Source organism: Convolutriloba macropyga, chromosome 4 (genome assembly GCF_964194025.1).
Source record: "Convolutriloba macropyga chromosome 4, txConMacr16.3, whole genome shotgun sequence".
Classification (NCBI taxonomy): Eukaryota; Metazoa; Xenacoelomorpha; order Acoela; family Convolutidae; genus Convolutriloba; species Convolutriloba macropyga.
In genome coordinates this window covers 55,591,669-55,615,071 of record NC_134471.1, presented here as the reverse complement: position 1 = coordinate 55,615,071, position 23,403 = coordinate 55,591,669, and the positions used below count along the sequence as shown (strand labels likewise).

Below are 23,403 nucleotides of genomic sequence, written 5' to 3'. Positions count from 1 at the left end.
TCGTTACACTAGTTGAAAAATTTGCGGTATATTTGTCCGCTTACGAAATAGTGTTTTAAATTTGGCCAATCACAGCTATAGAATAAATTTTGTTGCTCATTTTACTTAAATTGCCGGTTAAATTTCTCATTTTTTGGTTGTCGGCTAAACGCCCTGTCGGCCAATACGACGGCCACCCTTTAATTATTTTCTTTTAAGTCTATGAGCATCCATCTTTGCCTATATGCCTGTGAAATAAAATTTGTCAACTTTTCCCTTTCAATTGGAGGGATGGCTTTCTTCTCGACGAATTTTTTGTTCTAGTTTTGTCGGAATATTAAATAATAAAGGAACATGGGATTGTAATTGTGGGATTTACTAATACTATGTTTACTGTTGATGATTTGTTTACAGCGGGAATGGCAATGGCCTCTGGACCTAGTTGAATCCAACCGACTATTCGCGAACAGAATCCTCATGTTGTCTGTTCTGCTTACTGCACTCTTCTTGGGCGTCCCCGGGAATATTTTGGGTAGGATGTGAAATTTCAGTCTTAATCTATATTACAAAACCCGTGGACGCTGCAGAATTACCATTCGTCCAGTCTAAACCTCTATTTGTTCCCTGGTAAAAGTGGTCACTGATGTAAAATTGGCAAAAAATCTATGGGTGAATATCTAATTTTGGCTAAAATAAGAATGGAACGCCTAAGAATGACCTTAAACAAGGAGGCTCGGTAATGTGCACATATTGTTCCGACCCCGCTCATCAACGTTTTCATTTAATTGTCTACCAAATGAAGAGATGGAAAACTTTCCTATAATTTATACATCGTTCGACAAACAACTAAGCGAAAAAATAATGATTGTTGATTAGAGGGCCGATGAGACTTGCCATTTATGAGAGTACTGGACAACACAAACAAAAAAATCAAATAATAACAAACATTAATTACAACCAAAACCATTAATTATGAAAACACTCAATAACAATATAAAATAGAATCAGATAAAACCTGAACAAAACAAAAAAAATCCTGTAATTCATTGGATAAGATACAAGACATGTGAGACTCGGCAACAGGTCGACAAAGAGGCGCAAAAGGGGCAAATTTCAAAAAAAAGTTGCAATTTCAAATTAATTAAAACCAAAATGTATCAACTCGGCACATTAAAAAGGTTAGTATTGTCTGACAAATCATTATCCACAACACGTCAGACGGCTACAAATAGAACGTCAAAAACAATAAAAATCAAATAATTATAACATGAAAGTGGTATCGCAACCGTTAAAGCCATAAATTATTCATGGAAAACATTCAATATCGATTCAATGCCAATTAGGCCACCCAATTATGGTGATAATGTTGCAAGGAAAAAACGTTGGCACCACTTCAAATCAGCAAAAACGGCCATCAGGCAGCAGGAACTAATTTTTAAAAAAAATTGGAATAAGTCAAAACTCAAAAATGGTCAATACTTAAAAATTTTTACAAGTTGGGACCAAAAAATTGTACACCCCCGCCCCTGATTTTGGGAAGGGAAAAACTGAGAAACCCGAGGTTATAGCAAACCCGAGATTACCTCTAAACTATCCATGAAACCAACGAATGTTAAGGCATTTTACCCATTAGTGTGGCTATGAGCATTTATATGGTGCAAAAGAGGCATGTTTTGACATTTTGTCATTTATTGTTTATTTTCTTGAGTAAAACTCAACTGACGTTAAGGCATCATTCCATCAAGTGTGGCTAAGAGCAGAAATATGGCGCAAAACTGGCAATTTTTGATATTTTGTCATTTATTGTTAAATTTCTTAAATTGTTTATTTGAGGATACTTCAGGTGTTCATTTGGTTCAAATACCACACAATTGAGGTTTATAGAGCTACGTAAATACCATCCGTGCTTATGTCAAAAAGAAGCAAATTTTGTGTTAATTTGACATTTACAATGAAAACAATGATTTAATTCACTTTACTTGATTAACCAATCAGAACCAAGTGACAAGGGTGTGATAAATGATATATACCCAATATTTTACTTTACATGAATTGTGTGCAACCATATTGTATTTGGAACGAATAGAAAATATTACAAAGAGCAGTTGTTGCTCAGATAAGACTAAAAATGATTCTTCAACAACTTTATTTTTTCTTGCTAACTTCGCGAGATATTAAGAGATATTAGGAAATCTTTGGAGTTTTTAGTATGTTGAGTTGTCTTGACAAGAAAAAACAACATTACTAACACTGGCTACAGCTTTGCAATCTTCAGCACAAGATTGAATATAGTTTATTACTAACGATATTCCTAATTTCAATAAGAAATAAATTTACAGTCTTATAATACGTCCGAGCGAATAATTGCTTGTATGACATCATTAAACAATCGAATTCAGTGAAACAGCAAACGGCGTAAAACTCAAGAACCAGGCTGATATGTTTCGGTTCAGCTGAGATTCTTGAGCAGCCGCAACATTTGATCGGCTGAACCGGACATCAACACGAGCATCAACGTTTCTCAATTCAATTTGATGGATAAGATCGAAATTTTTACGATGGCTGGAAGCAGCCCCGATAGACATCGAAAACTTCTTACTACAAAATGTCATGTGAACCCAAAAAGTTAGAAAAGGAGCAAGCTGGAGCGCTCTTAACAATTTTACGAACAACTTGAACTTGCTGATGTGGAAAGTCACTTAACCCAGCAAAAAACAGCCTCTGCCGAAAGAGCATATTGATGTTTCTTTGAGACTTACGATGAACTTGAGGACAACAGACAACAGCATATGCAACTCCGGAGCCAAAGTATTTGAAAACTTTCCGTGCCTACACTGAATGAAAGTTGAGCAAGGAGAAGAAAACACTCAAATGATTAGTTGAACAAATATCAAAACTTGAAAAATTGTGTTGCAACGAAATTGTTAGCCATTGGGACAACACACTTCAACTGTACCAATTGAGGCTATATTATGAATTATTTCATACAGACGTCAATTTTGAAAAAGGAGATGAAACCAGAGAGTCGAAGTGACTCTCTGAAGCAAACGTTATGTAACAAAGTGGAACAACACTTACAGAAGCAGGACCCAAAACAATCAGAAACTATTCAAATTTTGAAACCAAATGTGGAGTTGAAAGTTTCAAGATGTTCAGTGAGGACAAAAGTAGCTATCGATCTCTCTTGAAACAAAACTGCCAGACGGCAAAGAGTGGAAATTAGGCATCTTTAGTGTCAACAACATCGGCAGGTGAAATAGATCCGAACGAGACTGTATTTGATATAAGAAACGGAGCATTATAAAACTTCAAAGAGAATGTTGAGATCTTTTGCAAGCTTTCTGCTAAATGCTGGAGCAGAAAAAACTCAGTAGCGCCAACTAGCGTTGATCTACACGCAAGACCAAAAATTTAGAACTCGAGGTCTTACGAGCAAAGCAAGAATCCGAGTAACGTCTTCGGGAGCTTCAAATGGAGATGAAAAAATAACGAGAAGAATTACAAATTACGCCAGCAACAACAAGAAGACGACTTACGTTTGTGACAATATGAGTGAGAGCTTGAAAACGAACCACTGAAAATAGATGCAGAAAAAAAACGAAGGCGTCTAAGAATGGAACTGACCAAAGGAATCTAGGCGCAAGCTAGGAAGAACGGCAAGCTGTGCAAATTCAGTGGCCCTTCAGTCCAGCCCTAGCCGGCCACTATTTCCATATTTTGTTACCGACACCCCTAGGAATGTCAGTCAGGACAGAAGTGGCAAAATGTTTAGCATCTGCTCGAAAATTACCCGGCTGTTCCAACGGGGTGTAGTAGGAGTTTTCTCGACGCACCTGCATGATTTGAGTTTTCTCAAGAAACCCGAATTCCCTAAATCAGTTAGTGTGACTGAAACGCAAACGCATGTACCCAAGATGAGGTTCAAACAGCAAGGAATAACAGTATTCCAGAACAGACAGAGAAGGCAAAGTCCCAAGAACAACTCTCATAACAGATCAATGGAGTGCCAAAACCAAACAACAGTGAGCCAAGCTACCCCACAAGTAATTTACCAACCAAATGGTGACTCAATAGGATTACCCAAACTTAGGCTAACGGAATTCCCAGGAGACCTCCTGGAGTGTCCCTAGTGGGCAGAACTGTTCGATGCCATTTTGCATCAAAAGTGGCTGAGCGATAATGAGAAGATGCAGTATCTGAAGATTAGCCTCACTGGTCAGGCAAAAGTTGCACTTTCTGGACCGGGTTTCAGCTCACAGGCATATTATCAAGCCTGGGACATTCTCAGCAAAGAGCTTGGCAGACCGAGAATCTCAACTTAAGAAGATAAGTCACCCTCCAATTGGAAACGACAACCCCGTGGCTTTTTTTCGTAAACATAGTCACTGACACAGTTGTGGTTCTGACTCGGCTTAGATTTCAGCATGATCTAGAATCAGCGGGATGTGTGAGTTCAGCGACCAGAAACCTTCCCCTTAGTTTAAAGAACAGTTGGTACGACACTTGCAAGATCATCGAATACTAGCAGCAATTGTAAATGTTTACAAAAATTGGTTAGAACCAACAGCTTTCATACATGACGATGGGCTAGCCCAGACAAATTCCCAATGTCAAAGCCAAGAACAACCAAAAAGAAATATTTTTGAAATGGAAACTCTACAAAACCAAAGAATTCATAATGTCCATTTGAAGATGGACAGCATGCCAACTGGAGTTGACAGAAACTTAAATCAATAAAATTCAATGAACGATGAAAACAATTGCAGAATATCAGACTATATTTCAATTTCCTGGGACCTTGTCATCGATCAAGCGAATGCAAAAGTAGAACTTGCAGCCTGCCTAATTGTGGAAGACAACACAACAAACCTTTGCAAAGTGAGATTTCAAAGAAAGAGTCCACAACAGGTGCCTCAAATGCTACGACTGGAGTAACAACAAAGATCACACAAGGAAGAATCCCTGTCGTGCGCCCTAAACTGATGAATGGAAACCATCGTCTGAGAGTGCTGGAAGTATGCAATACAGGGTCCTCAATTTCATTCGTGGATAAATCAATCGTATCTACACTGCACCTGTAAGACCTAGGAGAGCGTTATTGTCCGCAGAAGGAACCCACCAATCACCAGATGTCGAGAAGGAAATAGTGCCAACAGCGATTTCAGCACACGAGAAGCTTCGACCTAAAATAACAGTGTAATTTTATGTTCATCAGAATCCAACGTTGGTTGATCAGTTTGACGAGATCTTCCAGGGAATAAAAGGAAAGTTTATGGTTATACACGAAAAGTTTTTGGGGCGAAGAGCTTGATGAATTGAGCAAATTACGCTTTGCATCAAGAGGCGAAAGATAACGCAAAAGCCGACGAAAATCTTGTCAAGCGCGACGAAAATCAGCTAAACTTCTGAGTGGACGATTTTCTAAAGCCATTAAAAAAATTTTGAGACGCAATTGACATCAACCAAACAAGTTTGAAGCATCCTCACCAAAGCTGGATTCAGTAGGACAAAATGGATAACAAGTGACGAACAAGCCAACTGGAAGATCCCAGAGGCAGACAAACCAACGCTGGTTGTGAAATATTTTGAGTTAGAGCCACAATTGTCCTCAATCTTTAGACTAAACTGGAGTGTAAATACGGACAGCCTGTCGTGGAACTGAGCAGGAAGTTTCAGCCAAAAAAACCCTTGGAGTTGTCTTCTCCCTTGTCTCATCAATAATCCACCCACATTAGATATGATCTCTCTTCATGATAAGTATGCCGTATCTACTTAAAAGCAACTGGGCAACGATGGAACGAGCAAGGAACAAATAGTTGTCAACCGAAAACTCAAAACTATTGAGTAGATGGTGCTCTGAGTTGAGAGAACTAAGCACAATCTCAATAAATCGACTTTAGCTCGGAAGAAAATGTACAAATTTGAGTCTGCACCTTTTCAAAGACGCGTCAATAGAAGCAATGTGCATCGTGACATATCTGCATGAATTTTCTATTTAGTTGGGAAATGTCGTATAGTACCCGTCAAACAAATCACAATTTCGAAGTAAGAACTTCAAGCCGCAGTCTACGGAGTTTGAATCATAAGGCAGATAATGGGAAAAGATGATGTGAAAATTAACAAAATCTATCATTGGTCAGGTTTATACACAGTGTTACAGTAGTTACAGTCATCGCACAAGAATCAACATGTGTTTCTTGCCAACACGGCAGCAGAAATACTAGAAAATTTCTCTATGGATTAATTGCGACATGTCGAAAGCATTGAAAAGCCTCCGTTTATTGGCACAAGAGGGACGTGCATCAAAAAACTCAAGGACTTCTAATGATCAAACGGGCCCGCATGGCTCCAGACAGATGAAAAAGGTGGACAAAGCGTGGTGCCAATTGTACGAAATCGAAGCTGAGCAAATTAACTTTACTGTAGCCGGTGAAACTAAACTAGATCAACTGTTCCGCTGGACACGATAAAAAATCAAGATCGAAACTTCATTGCGTACTACATGAGCTTCAACAGAAAGCGAAAGGGCCCTCTCAAAGCAGTTGAGATCCAACCAGCACAACAACTTTTGATTCGATATAATCAAAACAAAAGCTGTCCGAATGTTTCGAAGTCGATAGCAGGCAGCAGAGAAAAGTTAAAAACATTGCCAAACTGTCACTTCTCATAGAAGAGGATAGAACAATTTGAGTTAAAGGTCGACTGAAGCATTCGAATATCGATTACAGTGCAAAACATCCAATAACACTGACAGTGAAGCATCCAGTTGTACAACTTCTGATGGAGAGAGCACATCGGGACAAAGTGAACGAGGACACAGAGTAAAGTATGTGAGAAATGTGCTCCAACAAGAGTAAGAGTACTGGATCATTGGATTGAGAAAAATTTAAGGTGGAGTTAAGTGGAGATGTGTCAAAGCATACACAGGAACTCCAACCCAATCCACTCGCCGCTGGCGGACCTACCGCGAGAACGACTTGATAAACATATGTTCTCATTTACCCATACCGAAGTTGATTACTTCAAGCACATGAAAGAGGAGTTTTTACGACGTACCATGAAAACATAATGGGAAAAGATGATGTGAAAACTAACAAAATCTATCATTGGTCAGATTTATACACAGTGTTACAGTACTTACAGTCATCGCACAAGAATCAACATGTGTTTCTTGCCAACACGGCAGCAGAAATACTAGAAAATTTCTCTATGGATTAATTGCGACATGTCGAAAGCATTGAAAAGCCTCCGTTTATTGGCACAAGAGGGACGTGCATCAAAAAACTCAAGGACTTCTAATGATCAAACGGGCCCGCATGGCTCCAGACAGATGAAAAAGGTGGACAAAGCGTGGTGCCAATTGTACGAAATCGAAGCTGAGCAAATTAACTTTACTGTAGCCGGTGAAACTAAACTAGATCAACTGTTCCGCTGGACACGATAAAAAATCAAGATCGAAACTTCATTGCGTACTACATGAGCTTCAACAGAAAGCGAAAGGGCCGTCTCAAAGCAGTTGAGATCCAACCAGCACAACAACTTTTGATTCGATATAATCAAAACAAAAGATGCCCGAATGTTTCGAAGTCGATAGCAGGCAGCAGAGAAAAGTTAAAAACATTGCCAAACTGTCACTTCTCATAGAAGAGGATAGAACAATTTGAGTTAAAGGTCGACTGAAGCATTCGAATATCGATTACAGTGCAAAACATCCAATAATACTGACAGCGAAGCATCCAGTTGTACAACTTCTGATGGAGAGAGCACATCGGGACAAAGTGAACGACGACACAGAGTAAAGTATGTGAGAAATGTGCTCCAGCAAGAGTAAGAGTACTGGATCATTGGATTGAGAAAAATTTTAAGTGGAGTTAAGTGGAGATGTGTCAAAGCATACACAGGAACTCCAACCCAATCAACTCGCCGCTGGCGGACCTACCGCGAGAACGACTTGATAAACATCTGTTCTCATTTACCCATGCCGAAGTTGATTACTTCAAGCACATGAAAGAGGAGTTTTTACGACGTACCATGAAAACATAATGGGAAAAGATGATGTGAAAATTAACAAAATCTATCATTGTTCAGATTTATACACAGTGTTACAGTACTTACAGTCATCGCACAAGAATCAACATGTGTTTGTTGCCAACACGGCAGCAGAAATACTAGAAAATTCCTCTATGGATTAATTGCGACATTTCGAAAGCATTGAAAAGCCTCCGTTTATTGGCACAAGAGGGACGTGCATCAAAAAACTCAAGGACTTCTAATGATCAAACGGGCCCGCATGGCTCCAGACAGATGAAAAAGGTGGACAAAGCGTGGTGCCAATTGTACGAAATCGAAGCTGAGCAAATTAACTTTACTGTAGCCGGTGAAACTAAACTAGATCAACTGTTCCGCTGGACACGATAAAAAATCAAGATCGAAACTTCCTTGCGTACTACATGAGCTTCAACAGAAAGCGAAAGGGCCCTCTCAAAGCAGTTGAGATCCAACCAGCACAACAGCTTTTGATTCGATATAATCAAAACAAAATCTGCCCGAATGTTTCGAAGTCGATAGCAGGCAGCAGAGAAAAGTTAAAAACATTGCCAAACTGTCACTTCTCATAGAAGAGGATAGAACAATTTGAGTTATAGGTCGACTGAAGCATTCGAATATCGATTACAGTGCAAAACATCCAATAATACTGACAGTGACGCATCCAGTTGTACAACTTCTGATGGAGAGAGCACATCGGGACAAAGTGAACGAGGACACAGAGTAAAGTATGTGAAAAATGTGCTCCAACAAGAGTAAGAGTACTGGATCATTGGATTGAGAAAAATTTTAAGTGGAGTTAAGTGGAGATGTGTCAAAGCATACACAGGAACGCCAACCCAATCCAGTCGCCGCTGGCGGACCTACTGCGAGAACGACTTGATAAACATATGTTCTCATTTACCCATACCGAAGTTGATTACTTCAAGCACATGAAAGAGGAGTTTTAACGACGTACCATGAAAACATGGTGCTGCCTATTTACTTGTCTAACAACAAGAGCAGTACAAATTGAAGTTGCACAGTCAAGTCTAGCTACAGTGACAAAATTTATTGCAATACGTGACTACCCAAACACTATCATCAATGATAACCGAACGAATTTTGTTGGAGCAGCCAACAAGTTGAAAGCATTCATAGACGCGTGGGAAAAGGCTAAAATTTAGAGTGATTTAACTCAGAAGAAGATCAACCCCATGGAGCGCCACATTTTTGTGAAATCCGGGAGAGATTGGTTCAAAATTGCAAGAAATTGTCTGATAATCAAACCTAGCCGGCCTGGTACTCAGCACTCTAAGGTGTCTTGTAGAGCAAATTATCATTGCAAGACCTCTGACAAATGTAAGTGCGACCATGAAGACCTGGCATCACTCACAACTAATCATTTTTTGCTAGGACGAAAGTACGCAGGTGCACCATTTATGCTATTAAGTGAGCGCTACCATGATCTGAAAAAATTCTTCAAAACGGCCAAATCACATGCCAAAATGATCTGGAAAGAAGAATCGACTCCCAAACACTTTAGACAATGGAACCAGTGATCGAAGTGGTCAAAAGAACACGAGACAAACCTAAAAAGCGTCGAGTTAGTATGGCTAGTAGATAACTCTGTGAAATGCTGCTAGTACAAACGGGACAAACGATTGACTCTTTACTGGCAATGATGATATGTTGTGCAATCAGCGAGAGTCAAAATGGCACATGGAGAATGGAACTGACCAGTCGTGAAGTTAGCGCCAGTACGGTACGATGGTGTTTCCGAGATCGAAAACAAGGCCGACGATGTCGGCGTCACTTCAAAGTAGCAACAAGAGCCAATAGGAAGCAGGAAAAAACTATTGAAACTGACTAGGCTTAAAATTTGCCTAAACTCGAAAATGGTCACAACTGAAAAACTTTTACAATTTGGGACCAAAAACATATAAGCAATCAAAATTTTGGAAGGGAAACTTGAGCAACCCGAGATTAGAGCACAGGATGGAGTAATTTGTAAGCTTTCCATAGACTCACGAACGTTTTGTAATCTTACCCACAAGTATGGCTTTTAGCACTCAAAGGGTGCAAAACTGATATTTGTTGATATTGTTTGATTTGTTGGTAAATTTGTTAAAAAAAATTACTTTATGTTAATACAGGTGTTCATTATGGTTCAAATACAATACATTTGGGGCTTTTAAAGCTACGTAAAAGCATCCATGCTTATGTTAACAAAAATAAATAATGCAATAGTTTTATATTTACTTTGTAAATATCGCCTTAAATCATTTTACTTGATTAACCAATCGGAAACAGGTGACAGTGGTGTGATAAAGGATGTTTATCTGATTATTCACTTGAACTGAATTGTCTGAGTGAGGCAACCATGTTGTTTTTAGAATCAATAGAAACTGTTACGAAGTGCAGTTGGCTCTCAGATTAGATTAATTGCGATTCCTCAACAACTTTGGTCTTTTTTGCTAAGTTTTGCTAGATCATAAGATAATCCGAATATAAAGTTGAATTTTCCTGGCAATAAAAAAACTACCAACTTTGGCTGAAGCCTTGCGAACGTCAGCAAGAGATTGAACATTGTTTATCACCATGGCCATTCTTCACATCAGTATAAAATAATTGCCAACAACTAATTGCTTCGATCATTCGACAATCGGATTCCGTTTAAAACCAAACCAGCGTAAAGCTCATGGATCAAGCTTTGATATTTCATTCCCACTGAGATTCTTGAAACGGCAACACAAAAAAACACAAAAGAAATCCAAAAAACCAAAAGTCACACTTTTCATATGAAAATGCGGGCTTCTAACGCCAGTTATAAGTGTTAACGAACCTTTATAAAGATTAGATAAGTTCATTAGAAAAAACTTTCAACCTGTTGTTGAAAACGATCAAGCTACAAAAGGTCAGAAGCAAAATAAAAAGTGACAAAACTCAAGATTCCACAGATCTTTTTACAACAAATATTATTCTCCATAATTCGAAAAAACCATGAGTTTTAAAACAAAGATGCATTAAATTGCAACTACTATTGAAACAACAAACAAAGGACATAGCTGAAAATTTCACCAACACTATACCAAAACCATAGTATTGACGCTACTAAATCTATAAAATATTGAAACCGTTGAATTCTTAAAAAGAATCTTTTGTTTTGGTCTCCTTTGCGAAAGTCTTCGCGAAAAACACATTAAAAAGAACAGCAAATATTGATGAGTATCAAAAACTCACTAAGTGCTTACAAAGAAAAAATTCTAAGCTGTAAAGTCTTCATTGAAAACAAAAACAAAATAATGACTGAAGCAAAAAAATGTCGAGTTGGGTCACTTTTGCAACAAAATTACTTGATAAGAACAAAAATTGCGAAATAGAATATTTTTTTTCTTGAATATATAAATGAAATATTTTGAAATCGTCAGCTATCAACTCAAATTGACAAAGAATATTGATATGAATGTTCAAAATTAAGGCTTTTGGTGGTCAACAATATGTGTTTTTACAACAAAACAACAACAATTACGGGCAAAAATGTAAAAAAAAAACCTAAAAAAGATTATGCGAGAGAACGGTTTCGCAGCCGTTAATACCGTAAGTTAGTGATTGAAACCTTTAAAATGTTTCCTTGCACGTTCTTTCCGCGGCAATTGGAGAGAGATTCAAAACGAGACCTTGAAAAGTGAACTAATTAAAACTCAAATATAGGCAAATGTGCAAAAATCCCAAATCTTTCATGAAATTTCATCTTCAGACAAGAAACCATTTGTCGAACAAAAACTACTAGAAATAGATTTTTTTACTTCCTTCGAAATAAATTTTGCCCTGTTTTTTTTCTCTAAGCGCAATGAGGACGGAAAAATAAAATTGAAATAAATAGGCAAAACTTGACTTCAAAGACTGATTGACGTTTTCTTAAACTAAATATAAGGAAAGCTCATAGAGGCAATAGATAAAAACCGAAACTATTACATAGGTTCACCTACAGCTCCCAATGAACGCAATTGGATCTTCGATTATTAATACGACGTCTTGAAGCTGCAGAACGAATGACAAATAAGGTTAAAACGAATGAAGTCAATCAAAGTTTACAAAAAAACATGCTGAAAGCCAGAAAGTCTGAAAGCTTCTCTCTGAACACATAATACTTATACATATTTTTTGACTTCATTTTGTTGTTAGTAATAATTGTTGTCAATTGGGCCTTAATTTGTAGTCATTCTTGTTATTGGCCAACAAAAAGATAACACATTATTGAAAAATGACGCAAAAAGTTTTAATAGAATCCGAATTATTATTTATTGTAAGTATCCAAGATGAGTGCAAACCTAGCCCGAGTTCTCCTGTGCATCCAGCAAAATGTTCAATTTTCTCACATGTGCAAGAAAAAGTTAAATAGCAAGAGAAACATTTCAATAAATAATGGCCGCTTACTGTATAGTTTTTGTGATAACTTTTCAAAAAAAGCAGCCATATTTTATTTTTTATTCCAACTAATTAGAGATTAGATTTAGATTTTTTCAAAACTCAAAAATGTTTGCAACTGGAAAAACTGCTACAAGTTGAGACCAAAAATTTGTATAACCACAGAATTTGGGAAGGGAAACCTGAGCAACCCGAGTTTATAGCCAAGAATAGGGTAATTTTTAAGCTATCCATGGAACCACAAACGATTTGTCATCTTACTAACATGTGTGGCTATTAGCACTCATATGTTGCAAAAATGATATTTTTTGATTTTGTTTGATTTGTTGTTGAATTTGTTAAACAGTTTATTTTATGGTAATTTAGGTGTTCATTATGGTTCAAATACAATAAATTTGGGGCTTTCAGAGCTACGTAAAAAGCATCCATGCTTATGTCAACAAAAGTAAAAAATGCAGTAGTTCTATATTTACTTTGTAGATATCGCCTTAAATCATTTTACTTGATTAACCAATCGGAAACAGGTGACAATGGTGTGATAAAGGATGTTTATCTGATTATTTACTTGAACTGAATTATCTTAGTAAGGCGACCACATTGTTTTTAGAACCAATAGAAACTGTTACGAAGTGCAGTTGGATCTCAGATTAGATTAATTGCGATTCCTCAACAACTTTGGTCTTTTTTGCTAAGTTTTGCTAGATCATAAGATCTTCCGAATATAAAGTTGAGTTTTCCTGGCAATATAAAAAAACTACCAACACTGGCTGAAGCCTTGCAAACTTCAGCACGAGATTGTACATTGTTTATCACTAAATACATTCTTAACTTCAGTAAATATTAAAATTACAGTCCTATGATACGTCCCAACGACTAACTGCTTCTACGAGATCATTAGACAATCGGATTCCGTGAAGGACCAAGCCAGCGTAAAGCTCATGGATCAGGCTTTGATTTTTCGTTGCCACTGAGATTCTTGCAGCGGCAACACAAAAAAAAACGCAAAAGAAATCCAGAAAACCCAATTTCACACTTTTCATATGCAAAATGCGGGCTTCTAACGCCAGTTATAATTGTTATTAAACCTTTATAAAGATTAGATATAAGTTCATTGGAAAAAAGATTCAACCTGTCGTTACAGAGATCAAGCTACAAATTGTCAGAAGCAAAATGAAAAGTCACAATTTCAAGATTCCACAGATATTTTGACAGCAAATATTATTCTCCATAATTCGAAAAAACCATGAGCTTTAAAACAAAGATGCATTAAATTGCAACTACTATTGAAACAACAAACAAAGGACATAGCTGAAATTTTCACCAACACTATACCGAAACCATAGTATTGACGCTACTAAATCTATAAAATATTGAAACCGTTGAAATCTTAAAAAGAATCTTTAGTTTTGGTCTCCTTTGCGAAAGTCTTCGCGAAAAACACATTAAAAAGAACAGCAAATATTGATGAGTATCAAAAACTCACTAAGTGCTTACAAAGAAAAAATTCTAAGCTGTAAAGTCTTCATTGAAAACAAAAACAAAATAATGATTGAAGCAACAAAATGTCGAGTTGGGTCACTTTTGCGACAAAATTTCTTGATAAGAACAAAAATTGCGAAATAGAATATTTTTTTCGTCAATATATAATTGAAATGTTTTAAAATCGTAGGTCAACAATATGCGTTTTCAATATGTGATTTCGTACGTCAACAATATTCTTTCGGTGGTCAAGAATATGCGTTTTTACAACAAAACAACGACAATTACGGGCGAAAAGTAAAAAAAAAAACCTAAAAAAATTATGCGAGAGAACGGTTTCGCAGCCCTTAATACTGTAAGTTAGTGATTGAACTCTTTAAAATGTTTCTTTGCACGTTTTTTCCGAGGCAATTGGAGATAAGCTGAAAGCGAGACCTCAAAAAATGTACAAATTAAAACTCAAATATAGGCAAATGTGCAAAAATCCCAAAACTTTCATGAAATTTCATCTTAAGACAAGAAACCATTTGTCGAACAAAAACTACTAGAAATAGATTTTTTACTTCCTTTGAAATACGTTTTGCCCTGTATTTTTTGTCTCTAAGCGCAATGAGGACGGAAAAAGAAATTTGAAAGAAATAGGCAAAACTTGACTTCAAAGACTCATTGACGTTTTCTTAAACTAAATATAAGGAAAGCTCATAGAGGCAATAGATAAAAACCGAAAGCATTACATAGGTTCACCTATGGCTCTCCATGAACGCAATTGGATCTTCGATTATTAATACGACGTCTTGAAGCTGCAGAACGAATGTCAAATGAAGGCAAAACGAAAGAAGTCAATCAAAGTTTACGAAAAAACATGCTTAAAGCCAGAAAGTCTAAGAGCTTCTCTCTGAACACATAATACATATACTCATTTTTTTGTTTGTAATATATGTTATCAATTGGGCCTTAATTTGTAATCATTCTTGTTATTGGCCAACAAAAAGATAACACATTATTGAAAAAGGCCGCGAAAAATTCCAATAGAATCCAAATTATTATTTATTGTAAGAATCCAAGATGAGTCCAAACATTGCCCGAATTTTCCTGCGCATCCAACAAAAGATTCATTTTTCGTGCATGTGCAAAAAAAGGTTAAATAGCAAGAGAAACATTTCAATAAACCAAAAATAAAAGCTGCCTTTTGTATAGTATTTGTGATAACTTTTCGAAAAACCGGCAATATTTTATTCCAGAAGGCTCCTATAGTACGCGAGAAATCCACTAGTATTCTTTGGAGTTTTCAAAGATTATGACAGCAGATGTTAGGTCTCTACGTCTGCCGTATTTATACAAAGAGGTTTAGAAAAGCGTAATGGGAGATATTTTTGATCAAAAAGATCTGAAATTCGAAATATTCGACAAAAACATTAACCAAAATACTCGGATAAATCCAATTGGCCAGCCTCCTCTTTCCTTCAACATGAAACCAATTACAATGTTGATAACAAGTTCTACAAATTTCAACAAAATTGACGAAAATCTGGTCAAAAAATAAGGAAACTGCTAATAAAAAACAATGGAATTCCGTCTACTAGTCACAAAACTTGAAACCTGAATAACTATAATGTAAGAAAAAACGGAAATAAAAAAATAGTTTTATATTATACGCTGGACGGGCTTTCGAATGATACCAGTCTTAAATCTCTATGAATATATCGATCGCCCAAACTTGACTGAACAAATCTTTGATTGAGAATAATACCACGCAGTTTCAATCTTTTGAAAAAATCTCCAGGCTAAAAAATGTTTTTACCAAAACGGATCCTTATGTCCTAGCTACGATCAAAATGTTTCTATGACTTTTTGATTGAAATGTTTGCTAGTTTTGAGGATCAGAGCTCCTCTGGGCGTAGTGAAGAACAGAAATGATGAGTTTTGTTTCAGTACCGTTCGGCTATGATACTAGTGCGCCGATAATTTATTTTTGATTGTTGTTAATTTTTGGAAGATTTGTAGGTAGAAATTGGAAAACCCTAACAATAAAAAGCCAAAATTAGAATAATTTTGCATAGCATGCAAAATTTGATTCCTTATTCGTATCCGCTGTTGTGTCTTTAAGTTTGCTGTGAGAAGACAGAATGCGTCAACATCTCTGAAGAAAATGTCAACACTGAGAAAATATACTAAGCTGATTTGGTTACTTCAAATATTTAGCTTTGGCAAATCGAAAATTAATTCGATTAGTGAAGAATAGTTTTGTTCTGATTTTTATTGATCATTTGATCAGCATGTATACTCAAATTGAGATTTGTGTTAAGTAGTCGTAGCGTCCATGGCCTTTTTTTGTTTTAAACAAGCATATGGTAGTACGTCAAAGCTAAAATGATTTTATGTATTAAACAAATCTGATATCAAGGCAGAACAACATTTGCCACATTTTGTAAACTTTTGTTCTTGGTCGTTTTGAATCCTACATCAAACCCTGATTTACAGTTTAAATTGATGAAAGTTATAGAAATGCGTACCATAATTCCTGTCCAGATCTTTTCTTTTCACTCTTCCACGTGCTTTGTTTTCTCTCGAACATGCTCCTTGAATTTATATGCGGATCGCACGATGGCCAATGTACTCTCTAATCATTGGAAAAGACAATAGAACCAAAATTAAATAACGTTTTTCAGACAGTTGATGATTCTGTAATCCATTTTGGTACTACTTACAAACCATAAACTGGCAGGAGACTAAAAGCACATCTCTATACGTTTTTGAAAATTTAAAAGCGGACCGAATATTTTTTTTTCTTATTAAAAAAAATTCGGACGGACATCTATTACAACCCTTGGATTTTTTGTGTGTTGACAGTGATAGCGTCGATTGCATTTGTGAAAAATCTGCGTCAAGTTCCACATCTGTTTGTGGTAAACTTGGCTATTGCTGATCTGGGAGGACTCGTCCGCAACTGCTTCATTCTCACTGGTGTGTTCTACGGGGACACAGGTCAGAGATCAGTTCATTAAATGTACTAAACTGTTTCACAAAATCTAGTCCACAATTTTTTCACTCATTTGATTCACTTTGAGCAAGTATAACTGCATCTCTAAATACAACCTGACATTTCTCAATTCAGTTTTTGTCGCTTCTCGGTGTATTATAACAAGAAAAATAAGGGAAAAATAATGAAAAGGCACGGTTTAAATTCATGCCAATCATCACTTAGTTTTGCTTAAATCATCGTGCCTGATATCCAACATGGTTAAAAACTAAGATATTATACATTAAATTGTGCATTATGAGTCATGTTGATATTTGCGACCCAATTTTTAAAAAAATATAATTGTGATGCTTCCCGCAAAAAAAAACAAAGATATTTTGCGCGGAAAAATGCTTGATTTTGCTTCTCAACATTTTTAAATGAAAACTAGAAACTAACTACTAAAAAAATTAGAACTGGATAGTTTGATGATTTTTTTACTCGAACAATATATTTTCTGACATTTTTGGTTGGGACGTAAAGGCGTATTTCATTGTTCTCTTCTGGAAAAATTTCGGCCCAGGCAAAAAGATTGGCAGAAAATTGTAAAAATGTACTGTTTGCTAGAAATAAAGATAAAATATTGCACCGAAAATCAGCGACAATCCTTTTACATTAGAGGTTTTCGACACTATATAGTGCAAACTTACAATCATCCGTAAGTGAATTTCAAAACCAACCTTAATACATGTACTTTTATTTAAACCTCGTGAACAGCGCTTACTTTAAATTTACTTGCCGGTTTTTGAAACGTTTAAGCGAAAAAGCGTAAATAGAGTTCATAACAAAAAAATAGTTCTTACAAAAAGCTTGCATTAGATTTCAAGTTCTCAACGTAAGCACTTTTAGAATCTTTGAAATGATTACAATCCATGCGCTTCTGCAATTACAATCCTTCCTTTAGGTAATCGAGCTTCACAGATATTGTAAAATTCAAGCCTTAGATGCTTACAGCTTTTATGTAACCAGATTTCTAAAAATTAAAGTAATTAAAATTCACACGTCTTATGAGTAAATTCCCCTTCTGTAGTAATATATACATAAACTCAATACTGCGTTGCCTAAACTCAAATATTGAATAAGTTCATAAATACCCCTCAATATTTTTTGTAGAGCTTAATACAATTTTCATGCGCGTGAACTAAGCTTGCATTGTAAACTTTAATTACGCGAAACTATTGTTTAAAAAATTGCAGAGCTAGGTTTTGAAAGTTTAAACTAAAATGATCATTAGACGTCACTTGAATTCAACTTACTTAAGACTGCTAGTAGATTTCACCAATTCGTAAGCGTTGTCCACTGCTCTCCGTTGGGCAGCAATTTTCAGTTAGGGTCAAGCAACTACTGATGTATGTTTTTGGTTTTCTATCTAGCGTTGGATTCCTTCCGGTTTTTCCCCTAGTAGTCTTATCGAACTATCAGAAAATTATTGAGTGCACATGCTTTAGAAGAAAAAATGTGCAAAAAAGATCTTTTTTTAAGTGGACCAGTTTTTATCATTATTATTATTTTTATAATGACGCATTTGATTGTCCTGTGCAGTATTTTCGGCCCTGTCAGATAGGTTGTGAGAAAATTGCGCAAATATGCAGTTTGGTAGAAGTAAAAAAACTTCATAGACGTTCTATTTAAATTTTTGGTTCCTAAGCAGTATTCATACCGTTTTGCCCGCAGTGCTCCTGATAGCCCACGTTTTTTTTTTTTACTATTTATGACAAAGATCATAACTATTTCATCGTATGATTCTTGCATGGAACCTAACAAATAAATATTATATGATCTTTATATGGCTGCCATGAAGTTATTAATTGATCCCATTATGACCCTGGTTTTACCATAAAAGCCATATACGGCGTTTGAATGAATACTTGCATGAATCAATTAAGTCCTTGTTTGATTATCCGATTTTTTTATGACTTTTAACTCCGGTTAACTTTTGATGTTTTTGTTTATTTTTCAGTTCTGCCAAAGAACCAAGCTTTGTGTGAGTTGAGTGGAATGGTATGCATTCTGGCCTGTTTTGGGTCTCTCTGGACTATGATGTTCATCGCAATTAACAGGTCAGTCAGTTTAAAAACAACAATCCTGAAAACAATATCTCTGGATACAGTTTTTCATAGGAAACTTTATTTTTACAATTTTGAATTATGAGGTCAATTAGTTTCGTGCCACAAAACAACTACAAGTATGGCGCGTATTGATAGGTTAACAAAAAAAACCATTTGAGTATATAGTTCCTCCCCTCCACTAAAATGGGTCGGAACAAAAATGAATCTTTATCTCATCCTACACTTACAAAGTTTTATCAGCAAAGTTTATTCAACCCGCGCCGAGGGTTTGCATTTAAATTTGCAAGAAATCGATGAATTGCTGTGAAAATGATTTAAGAGCGAAAATTAAAACTTTTTATCGATGGATACGTTGGATGGGGGTCAATTTTCTAATTTTTCTAAAGTACGGTTATTCTGAGTGAAAAGGGGCTTTCCTCCTTTTTTTACACCAGATCATCGAATTCATAACTTTAACGCATATAATGATTTTCACTTAAAGCATTTTTTATATCAATTCAGTTATAACCGCTTCACCACGACATGATACGTTTTGTGTTACAGATACATGTTCATCTGCAAAAACGCAATCTACAAAAGAATTTTCAGCCTCAAGGGGACATTAGCGTGTATTGTGCTTATCTGGACATGCACCCTAATTCTAGATAGCCCCAGGAACTGTTTTCTAACTTTTTTGATTTAACAAGAAGGAGGACCAGTTTCTAGGTCTCAGGATCTTAGTATTTCCCCAGTATCGAGCGCCAAGCAAGCAAACAAATTAACAAATTAAGAGTACACCTTAGTGAAAGATTCAGCAAAAGTGGTGTTTATATATATATATATATATATATATATATATATATATATATATATACATATATATATATATATATATATATAGATATACATACATATATATATATATATATATATATATATATATATATATATATATATGCATATATATATATATATATATATATATATATAAATATATATATATATATATATATAAATATATATATATATATATATATATAGTATATATAAATATATGACATAAATATTCTAAGTATATATATATATATATATATATATATATATATATATTTCTATATATATATATATATATATATATATATATATATATATAGTATATATAAATATATGTCATAAATATTCAATTTGGCGACGTTAATATTGATCATATCAGGGAATCAAGCAAAAAAAAACTAACCTTCAAAATAGTCTCAGCTGTTTTGGTTTGCATTGCTTGAACTCAAGTAAACCAACGAGAGAAACTGAGCATAATAGTTCAGTTATTGATGCCGTCAACTCTAATAAAAATTTTCAAATAGATAAATTACAGACATCAATTACTGACCATTATACTCTAACGGTACCGGGGAGTTGCAGTCGGCGACCACAGAAAGATAGGGAAAACAACCAGTTATCGAAACTTGAATTTGCTGAAAAAGAGCGTATCAAAAGAAAAGCTGAATTTTTTAACGCTTACTGAGCTGGAAAAGTCCAAAACAGTATTTCAAACGAAGGATATACATTCAAGCTTTGAACACTTCAAATTGAAAATCCAGGAAACAGTTAATAAACTTATTCCAGAAAAAAGAGAAAAATTGGGTTGACAACCGAATCAAACTTTGTTTACAAAAATCATCTTTTGTATTAAAAATACAAACCTGAGAGTCACTGGAAAACTGGAAGCGTTGTTGCGCTGTTAAAAAATGGCTAAAAAAATGTAGAGAAAAAGAAATAAATACATTTTCCAACATTAATTGCTGCCGAAAACAAATTGACTAATAAATCTTTTTTTGAAACATCAAATCTTTTAACCGGGAAAAAATTGGGATCAAAACCAAATTTGAATGTCAATCAGTTTTATGAGTTTAATCAGTTTTTTTTATTTCTGTCGAAGAGAAATTGAACAAAAAATAAGTAATGGCAAATGAAATCCTGATAAAATTGCGCAAGTGTGCTGTTTAATGTATCCTCCGAATGCTACTAATGATGAGGTAGCAAAAAATGTTGTGTCCCTGATAACAGAATACACAAATGACTGTTTTTAGATAAGTGTTTTTGTAATACAGTCATTACAATTTGAGATTTTAGACGCACTCACATTTCTCATAAACAAAACACTGAAAGCACAAACATTCCCAGATTGCTTGAAGAGGGCAGCTGTTGTCCCAATTTTCAAGTCTGGAAATGTTTCTGAAGCTAATAATTAACAGACCCATTTCATTATTACCTACCATATCAAAAGTATTCGAAAAGATTAACTACATAAGAATGACCTCTTTTCTCAAACATACAAATCAATCGCACAACAGTCAATTTGGTTTTCGATCAAAACTAAGCGCCATAGATGCCTTGATATCAGTTTTAGACTCAATTAGATGCAATATGAACAAACTAGCAACTTCAACACATGCAATTTTTTTGGACTTAAAAAAGCTTACGATACGTAGATCATTCAATTCTCGTAGAAAAATTGTGGAGAATGGGATTTCGTGGACCTATCAATACTTTACTAAGAAAGTTATCTAACAAACAGAGATCAGAAATTACTTTGCGGTGATACTGGAATTTATATTCTTACCTGTAAGGATAGGTTTACCGCAAGGCTCCTTCTTGGGATCTTTACTGTTTATCTTGTATGTAAACGATCTTCCGGAGGCTACAATGAACCCAACAATGACCCTTTACGCCGATGACACAGCTTCGATACAACTCAGTCAATCAGATATCAATCCACTTGTCTTAGACATGAAACAAACCTTTGATTGGTTGGACTAAAACAAGTTAACTTTGAACTTTTTTATTGAGTTTTCAAAAAAAAGGTGGAAACAAAAGCAATCAAATATCAATTGAGAGAAATCACATTGAAAACAAAAAATCTGTGAGGTATCTTGGAATCTTGATCGAAGAGAACCTAAATCTAAAGATCACATTCAGTACTTGATAAATAAAATGAACGTTTTGTGAGCAACATTCTATAAGCTGTGAATTGTCTTACATAAAAATTAATTAATTTCTGCTTACAAAATTGATGTGCAACCGCTCTTACAGTATGGATTTTTAATCTATGGTCTATCTGCAAAAAGTTTCAGCAAGAAACTAAATAACAAATCAAAACATCTAATATATATGGTAAATGTAAGTTTGAGTGAATTGAGGACTTTAGAATTGCAGCAAAAATCTATATCATAGAAAAGTTACATTTATATGAGCTATTTGAATTCATTATCAAAAAAATAGGGAAGCGGAAAGAGTGCAGTACAAAAAATGCGTTTTTGAGAATGAACGAACAAAAACAAAACCCAGAGATCATGCACAAAACGCTTAACAGTGAGATCATTTCTACAAGAGCAAGAAAACTGTTGGCAAATAAATTTAAATTTCAAACTCTTTTCACTGAAGAAATCGCAAAACTGTCTATAATATGTTGTAAAGATTTTGTGCATCGATTTGGTAATAAATTTATATTAGTCAGTCCAGATTTGCTAGAAGGTTTCTACTGAGCTTTTTCTCTTCATGTTTTTCCGAACTAAATATTTGAACTGTATCAAGACGCTGATTTTTCTGCTTCATGAAGCACCACATGACGAGGCAGCACTGCCTTTTGGTGTTCACTCGGGTCAATATGTGTGTATACAAAAATGTAAAAATATATACATTTTTTGTTTGTCTGTTCCGAAAACAATTTATAATTATTTATATATATATATATATATATATATATATATATAATTTATATATACATATATATATATATATATATATATATATATATATATATAGTCGTGCGTGCTTTGTTGAACCTTCCGGTTTGAATAATTCTTGGTTGAGCCAAAGAGTTTTTTCAACATACATATATATATATATATATATATATATATATATATATATATACACATATATATATATATATATATATATATATATATATATATATATATATATATACTTGGTTGAGCATAGGATTATTTTCAACTGTTTATCTCAGGAGTTATTAACAAAATGGCTCTTTGAGACGTCACATCGCTTCGCCTATTTGGAGAGGCGAGCTAAAACAAATTGAGAAATGTTTTGATGCCTCATTGATTAAGCTTCGCTTCGTCTCAAAACTGCCCAAGACACTAATCAATTCGTACATGCAAATGTTTTTCATTAAGTATCATATAAGCATATACCTAAAACTTTAAAAATCATCTATAATTTTGAATTAAATAAGAAAAAGCAAAAGATTCGATGTTTCCCAGCGGTTTTTAAAAACCACATAAAAGAAGAGCGAAGTAAAGACAGAAAGTAGAACTTTAAGGGGGCGTTTTTTTCCGCGGAAAACGGTTCCCCGCTCCCCTCCCCCTTTTCCCTCTTTTACTCCTTTTGTTGCTGCGTCGAACA

At 35.1% G+C, this 23,403-nt stretch overlaps 1 protein-coding gene across 1 annotated transcript in view; it reads left to right on the top strand.

Annotated features, from left to right (window-relative positions):
- The window catches only part of LOC142338106 (melatonin receptor type 1C-like), a 31,044-nt gene extending 11,360 nt beyond the window's left edge, over positions 1 to 19,684 (top strand). Inside the window, exons 2-5 of the mRNA XM_075387738.1 lie at positions 394 to 511; positions 16,765 to 16,899; positions 18,894 to 18,993; positions 19,546 to 19,684. Coding sequence (XP_075243853.1) covers positions 394 to 511; positions 16,765 to 16,899; positions 18,894 to 18,993; positions 19,546 to 19,684 — 492 coding nt within the window. The remainder of the gene's footprint in view (positions 1 to 393; positions 512 to 16,764; positions 16,900 to 18,893; positions 18,994 to 19,545) is intronic.
- The last annotated feature ends 3,719 nt before the right edge of the window (positions 19,685 to 23,403 follow it).